Raw genomic sequence first — 7,499 nt, 5'->3', positions numbered from 1 at the left:
CCCCCAACTAATTTAGAGATTGAGAGACTGCTGCATCATCCAGTTGCCAGTAGAGGTGCTAAAGCCACGGCTATAGAATTTAGTAGCAAAATGTTCAGGGAAAGAAATAATTCTTATGTTTAGATAGGTACAGTATTTCACGACATGAACAATAGTGCAATGTCGCTACCTAGAAGGCATACGTTTAGGAATGAATTTCTATAAGTATCTGTGGTTGAAAACAAAAAGACGTCCAGCAAGAGGCAGAAGAGATTCCCTGCCCGGGAACACCACAAAATGCTGTGGCCGTGCTGCAGCCAGAGAAGGAGACTAGCAGGTACCAGTCTGCGGCTGGGGCACAATAAAACCCTTCTACAAGCTGAGCCAAGAATAATCTTCTTAAAAAGTGCTATGCTTTGCTACTTACATATGTTGCTCTTGTCCAAGTGTTTTGTATTTGCCTCAGTGCAGTTCCTTTTTCCTTTTTTTTTTTTTTTAAAAAAAAAAAACTAATTAGAGTCTTATTGTAAACCAAAGGGTTTTTTGGGAGCTCTTTGGGTTTGTAAATTATGCAAATGACAGCACTGTGATGTTGGATTATATTATTAATTGTATATTTTGCGGTTCATGTATTCTGAGGAGTATGTGTGAAACAAGTTTTTCTTTTTTTTTTTTTGTCCTTCAACACAATAGGTTTTAAAAAAAGCCTTCAGGCAGATTGCAAAATTATTTTTTATCTATTTTCTTGATGTTAGAATATATTTTTAATGCTACAGACTATTCTGTGCTGATAGCTTTACAACATTGTGCGTAGTACTATGAATAGAACAAACTTCACAGATGATTATACTTAAAGCTGGAGGTCTTTCTGTAAATTTTAAACAAAGTGTTCTATTAAATGCAATCTATAAAATGCTTGATGACTTACCTCCTAGGCTGATTTGTGACTTTGCCTGAGCTTTTGAAATCCGGGATGAAAAACTCTTTTGCTGCAGGAAACTGATAGTAACTGAATAAATAGCACTGTAATCTAAGTATTGAACACTTCCACATAGCAAGTATTATTTTGGAATGCATTCCTCTGCCTGCAGCATAAAATGGAAGTACTCTATATAATGCTTAACAATCCCCAGGAATATGTGTAAAGTGTATAGATGTCAGGTAAAACCCCAGTGGTTATCCTAAAATTTCCCTGTGTCTCAGGAGCACAGCTATCTTTGTGGTTCGGGACAGCTATCTTTCTTTCCTGATACGAAGTTAAATAAAATAATAACATTGAACTAATTTTCTGTTCCAAAACCCATAGTGTTTCTGCATCTGACATGATTCCTGTCTATTGATTGGCAAAATGTTGTAAAATTATTCAGAATAAAAGGGGTTTATATAGATATGCAACATTTACAAAAATCATACTCAGTTTATGTCTCAACTGCAGTTTCTGCAGCTAATTCTACCAATTTTCACACTGTGTCCATTACAAATGGAATTCCCTTTGTATTAGGAGACATATCTTTTACTGATACAGAAAAAGATTTTTTGTGTTTCTTTCTTATGTTTGCAGAGTAATACAACTATCATACAAAATCAAACGATAAAATTCAAATAAAAAGAGTGAAAGATGTCATAAATATTTTGTAGATTGGACATTTGGAGCATATGAACATTTACATACTTATGTCCAGAGGCTTGAATGTATGCCTCATGCAGTCCGTACCATTGTAAATACAACTTGGTTACAGGTATGCCTAACTAGAGTGTCTGTGTAACACTTCTGTCCCAGGAAGAGTTCAGACAACTTGCTTTCTTTTTGATGGGCAATCTGTAGTTTTAACCTTTAATGATTTTCCTGATTTCATGAAACCTTTTTATAAAAGTATTTCTCCATGTAGTTTTTGCAGCTATAGCCTTGCAGAGAGATAACAAGGACAGATTTACACATTTTTAATGGTGGAACATCTGTTTATGCATAATATTGATCTGAATGCCAAATTTAGCTGGCCATTAAAAGGAAAAGGGCCAGCAGAATCATTCAGTGTGCATGTGTAGATTTCAGATTTAGGTTGAAAATATCTTGGAGATGGTCTGCAGTTTAATCTATTTTGTCAGGCAGTTACAGAGAACCATTGCTGTGGAAAATCATTCTCAGCTGATGTGATATTGAGAACCCAGAGGGATTCTGCATTCAGTAGACATTCACTAATTTTACATATTTTCAAGTAGTGGGCATTGCCCATAAAAACTATTGCAACCTCAGTGATTGCAGTGACCTGCTGGGTAGTTATAATTTTTTTCACTGTTGCAGTGTTATGTTCCATTAGAATCTGACATTGGTGAGATCTGGATTCCTAGGTTTCATTACTTCCCTTATGATATTTGCTTTAATGTTGTTTAGGTTAGTACAAACTTAATGAGCCCTGAATCCACTCATCGTGTACATATATGCCGCAATGTTTAAGAAATTCCTGCAACTACTTCCTACCTTGTGCTGCCAGGGGTGCCTGGATGGTGCTTTGCTGCTCTCCTGTCCCTGAGACCCCGCTCTCCAGGTGCTCCACTGTCTACATGTTCCTCTGTCAGAAATCTGTCCCTAATGGGACCTCACTTCTGGAGTTATTTCAGTTTTCCTTTGACTTTTAAAGGACCAGATAAAGGCTGGTCAGGTTATTTCTTATGTTGCTTCCAGGTTGAGAACCTGAGGAAGAAAGAAGATCTATCTGTGTGGGTTTTATATTTCAAAATTTCAGTTTTAGATGCAGGATAAAACTAGAATCTCTGGAGCATCTTGTTCAAACCCCTGGTTTTGATTTTTGGTCAATGCTTTATACTGACCTCACATATTACTTAGATTTGACTGCACCTAAAAATGGCATGAATGTGGCATTTCTTTTAAGTTTCAATGTTATGCAAACAGCTCGGAATAATTTTTTGTTGTAAAACTTGAAACTTAGATCTAAGGTGACTTTGAAACTGAACCCTAACCTAAACTACATCCAGATATCTGTGCCAATCTATTTTTATGTATTATCAAATAAAATATCTTGACATGCTGAAATTGTATGTGGTATTTTTTCTTTAGAAGTAAATTGATTCATATTGGAAATATGAAAATGGACCTATCAGATATTACAGATCCTTTTCACTTCTTTAGCAAAGGCTTTCATCTTTAGAGCTGGCTATCTCTCCCATGTATGAAATACCCATGTTAACAACAATTGTTTATGGAACACAGGTTTATTAAAAAAGGACATTGTGTTTATATTAATAAAAACTGGTTTTATGTTTGTGTTCTAGTTAAGGATGTTTGGTGCCTCTGTTTAGGGTAGGTTAATGTAAAGTAAATCTTTTTCATTTATGTTATATGCTTGGTTGTGACTCCATCTGAAAATAACAGAAGCTGTTTTCATCAAACATATGATTACTAGCTTATATGTTTTCTTACTCAGTTTCTGTCTGGAAAAATGTTTATTACATAAAACCATCCTCAAACTTGAGGGCATTTTTTGCTTTTTAAATGGGAGGAGATTAACTAAATGTGGAACTCCAGACACTCTAGTGGGATAATATAGGAAATTTCTATTGCTGAACATACTGATGGGCTGAGGACTTAAATCCTCTGAGCAATCAATCCACTGGCTTTTATGAATGCTTAGGGGAAAAAGGGAAATATATTGCTGGAAAAGAGAAATAAACCTTATTGCCGGATACATGATGGCCAAATTCAAAAAAGACATATGTATGGTAAAGTCTCATGTATCACTGCAACTGTCTGAGCAGGACAAGTGAAAGAAAAACAAAACTGGGAAATAACGTTTTTCTTACAACAAATGGATTTTGAGGGAAATTCTCAATGACAAGAGAAAACATTTTGATTCTGACTGTTCTTCTGCTGAGAAGAACAGGACTTCTGTGAAATAGCCTAATAATTAATTTTCGTGTTAATTCAGCAGGTCTCGTATGATATAAATCCTTCCTTGAGAGAAGCATTGTCCATTATGTGTGCTGATTTATGAGAGAGAATCAGCTGTATTTTAATGATAGCTGGACTACACTGTAAATATAGAATAGGACTCACAGTATATGAGAAAAACTCATTTGTGCTTAATATACTAGATAAATTGTTCCTGCCTTCTTAGGGTGTGACTATACTTGCTGTCACACTCCCAAGCCTTCTCAAGAACTGTGTGATTTGCTGAGTAGGTGCTAGTCATGTAAGGGAAAACCGGATGAGATGCATTTTATATACTTGGTTTTTCCTCAGTGTCATGTATTAACCTTTTTTGTCCTTTTTTGCTCCCCTTCATCAAAAGAAAGTCTCCTCAAGACCAAAAACAAATCATAGGAGTGGTGAAAATGATCACCAGTAATCTGAGCTATATGAAATTTAGCACTGCAATTTTGTTTTAGTGAGATGAAAACACCAGTTGCTGGCTGTCAGAAAATTCTAAGCTGAACCTTAACTACATGGGCAGCAGCTTTAAAATCTATTTAATATTTCTTATTTCTTAAATTAAGCTGTTTCTTTCTGCGTTAATAATAGGCTGTGGGATTAAATTTTAGCTTCTGATACTTACTGAAGAATGTAGTATAGCAATTTATGAGTCAAAATGTACTTTGAATAAATTATAATTGCAAATTACAGTTTATGAAAGTTGTGATTATAACCATAATTACACCATTGGCTATGCACAACTTAAAATCTCACTTGCTGAATAAATTTGTTTTCATTCAGATTGCATTCCCGAAATTTTTAGAAAAGAGTGAATCAAGCCTCACAGACAAAATTTCCTACAGAGTTTATTAAAAAGGTCACCTTTGTTTGCTAAACTTACCTAAAATATAAACATTTATTGAATTAATGAGATGCTATTTAAGTCTGTTATGAGAGTTTCCTATTGAAGTTTACTAAATCATAGACTCATAAGGAGACTCACAAGAGCTTCCAGATTACACCATGCCTTTAGCTATCTATATATCCTAAAACTGTTAAAGTTAAAATTAATTCTGCAAACTGTTAGGAAAAAAATAGCTGACAGACAAAATTGGGTATATTACTGTAAATTGAGGGGGGGAGAGGTTTAAAGCTCTGTCTGGCAAGAGAAGGGTTAACGACTTTTTTGCTATACCCGTTTCAAATTACAATGAGAAGCCTCTTCTTTCCCAGCAGGGTTGTGCTTACATTAGTCTTTAGATCTCTCTTGAAGAGAGCTGTTATATTTGTGCCTGCTAGAGTTGGAAATAACAGTTCAGAAGCTGAAAAGGGTTGAATGGATTTACAGAAGGGTTTTTTTGCGAGTAAATTCATGGCAACACATTAATTCGATTAGTACATGCTTTAGAATTACTTTACACTCAAGCGATTCAAAAGATGTTAAAGTTATCACCAGGCTGCTGGACAAATATGTGTTACACCACCAAGGTACAGATCAAGACAAATCTGTGACTCAGGATTTTATCTTGGGAAGAGCGCAAGGTGTACGAAGAACTCAGAATAACGAGGGAAGATAACTCTGGGAACTACAATGTGTCAGAAGAACAGCTCTTGCTAATACAGCTCCTCACCAAAGACCTGGTTATCTAAGGTTTATATAGGAATGCCTAGGTCAGCTGACAAAATACTGGTCTTCTGCTCCATAAATGCAGAAAAACTGATAACAACAGTGGAAAACTGGAAGTCTGAATTTCAGCTTTCTTAGAAATAACTGCAACCTGACACATTCCATAATATTTAAACAGGGTGGGGGGAGAGAAATCACGAAAGATGTTACGTTTAGAGATGACATTGACATGAAGAATAGGTAAATTTCATTTTTCAGCCACTGGGAAAGCAGACCTCATAGGAACTCAGAACAAGTAGGAGAAAAGATTTTTAAATTTTTTTTTCCTTCTTCTTTTTCTTTTCAAAGATGAACCTAACTGTGCTCAAAGCTTTCATGGGCTTGCTCTGGAATTGCTGGGTTCTGGTGGGTCACGCACAGGGAGGTTTAGGAGACAATCATGTCCATTCGAGTTTTATTTACAGGAGGCTGCGGAACCATGAGAGAAGGGAGATTCAAAGAGAGATTCTCTCTATCCTGGGTTTACCTCACAGACCCAGACCATTTTCACCAGGAAAGCAGGCTTCTTCTGCACCCCTCTTCATGCTGGACCTGTACAATGCCATGACAAATGAAGAGGATACTGAGGAGCTGGAGTATTCACTAAAGGGATCAATGGCAGGAGAGAGCAGAGGGATGCGGAAAGGATACCCTGCCTCTCCAAATGGATATTCGCGGAGAATACAATTATCTCGCATGAGCCCCCTGACCACACAGAATCCTCCCTTAGCCAGCCTGCATGACACCAACTTTCTGAATGATGCTGATATGGTCATGAGCTTTGTCAATTTAGGTACGTGGAAAAATTTTTTTTTCTGCTCTCTTTGACAAACTGTTAGTCCGATCTTGCAAGGGGCAAACCTCTCGGCTGGACTGTAACAGGTTCTAAAAGGGCAGGATCGGGCCCAGGCTGCTGTGCCACCGGTAAAAGAAAAGTTGCACTGATGGTAAAGTAGCTACGTTGTAGGTGGCCATGGAAAAAGATTTTTCTCACTATTTATATAGTCAGTTTCTATAACTCCCCTCTGCTGGCTTCTGTTTTCTTTCTTTCATTGATGTAATGAAAATTCTAGCCTTAGGCCAACTAACTCCTTTTTTTTTTTTTTTTTTTAAATCTCAAAAAATCAAACACTTATGCCTATTGCTTGGTTATTTCCCTCACTGTTTTGCTTAAAGCTCAGACATGAACAAACATCAGTTGTTAATATTTTAAAGCCTAGAATGTTATGAAAAGGGAAAAGTAGAGCTATTTCTGAAAAAAAAAAATCTTAGGTTAGTTGGTTTGGGGTTTTTTTTGTTGTTTTTTTTTTTTTCTGTTGGTAATACTAAGAGTTTTATTATCTTTTCAGCTGGATGGCTGGATTTTAAATAATCTGTTGCTGTTTCTTTGTTATTTCTATTTAATAACCACAGACTGTGTTTTATTATACTGCCATGGTGCTCAGAGTCTGCAATGGTTTTTATTTTGTGTCATAAATAAATTAAGTAACAAGTAGAGCATTAAACATCAGAAACATACAAGCAAAGAATGCTTTTGAAACTGATATCAATTCAGACACAAAAACTGATACAACTAAATTATATTGGCTTCTGAGTATAATAAACATGTTTACCAGTTATGTTGTGGTTAAAAAAGCAGTTACAGATTTTTTTAATAGAAAGCAACTTAAATCTCATTAAGAAAGCTGCAAATAATTCATGGAATGTATTTACTATTTTTATAAGTATTTTAAATGCTGGAGGACTCATAAAGTTAGCTAAAACCCCCTTCTCATTTGATCTGAATAGCAAGAGATTTAATTGAAAACTTGAAGTTTCTCTGTAAACTGGTACAAAATATGATGAACTCTTGCTTTCCAGGATAATACTTTCTGTAGAAACTTTTTAAGCAACGGCATATGTTCCAAATACCTTCAGATTTTCACA

At 35.8% G+C, this 7,499-nt stretch overlaps 1 protein-coding gene across 4 annotated transcripts in view; it reads left to right on the top strand.

Annotated features, from left to right (window-relative positions):
- The first annotated feature begins 5,155 nt into the window (after positions 1-5,155).
- Positions 5,156-7,499, top strand: part of BMP5 (bone morphogenetic protein 5) — a 59,299-nt gene continuing 56,955 nt past the window's right edge. The window contains exons 1-2 of one of the 4 annotated variants that reach the window (XM_026846296.1): positions 5,186-5,829; positions 5,999-6,366. In XM_026846296.1, the coding sequence (XP_026702097.1) occupies positions 6,117-6,366 (250 nt within the window). In that variant the 5' untranslated portion in view covers positions 5,186-5,829; positions 5,999-6,116. Of the gene's footprint in view, positions 6,367-7,499 lie in introns of all 4 variants that reach the window. The other 3 variants (XM_026846297.1, XM_026846293.1, XM_026846295.1) reach the window with 3 other exon arrangements.

Source organism: Athene cunicularia (assembly GCF_003259725.1).
Source record: "Athene cunicularia isolate RWA chromosome 3 unlocalized genomic scaffold, athCun1 chr3_part1, whole genome shotgun sequence".
In the NCBI taxonomy this organism is placed as follows: domain Eukaryota; kingdom Metazoa; phylum Chordata; class Aves; order Strigiformes; family Strigidae; genus Athene; species Athene cunicularia.
The sequence above is the reverse complement of the archived record's forward strand: the minus strand, read 5'-3'. Positions and strand labels throughout refer to the sequence as shown.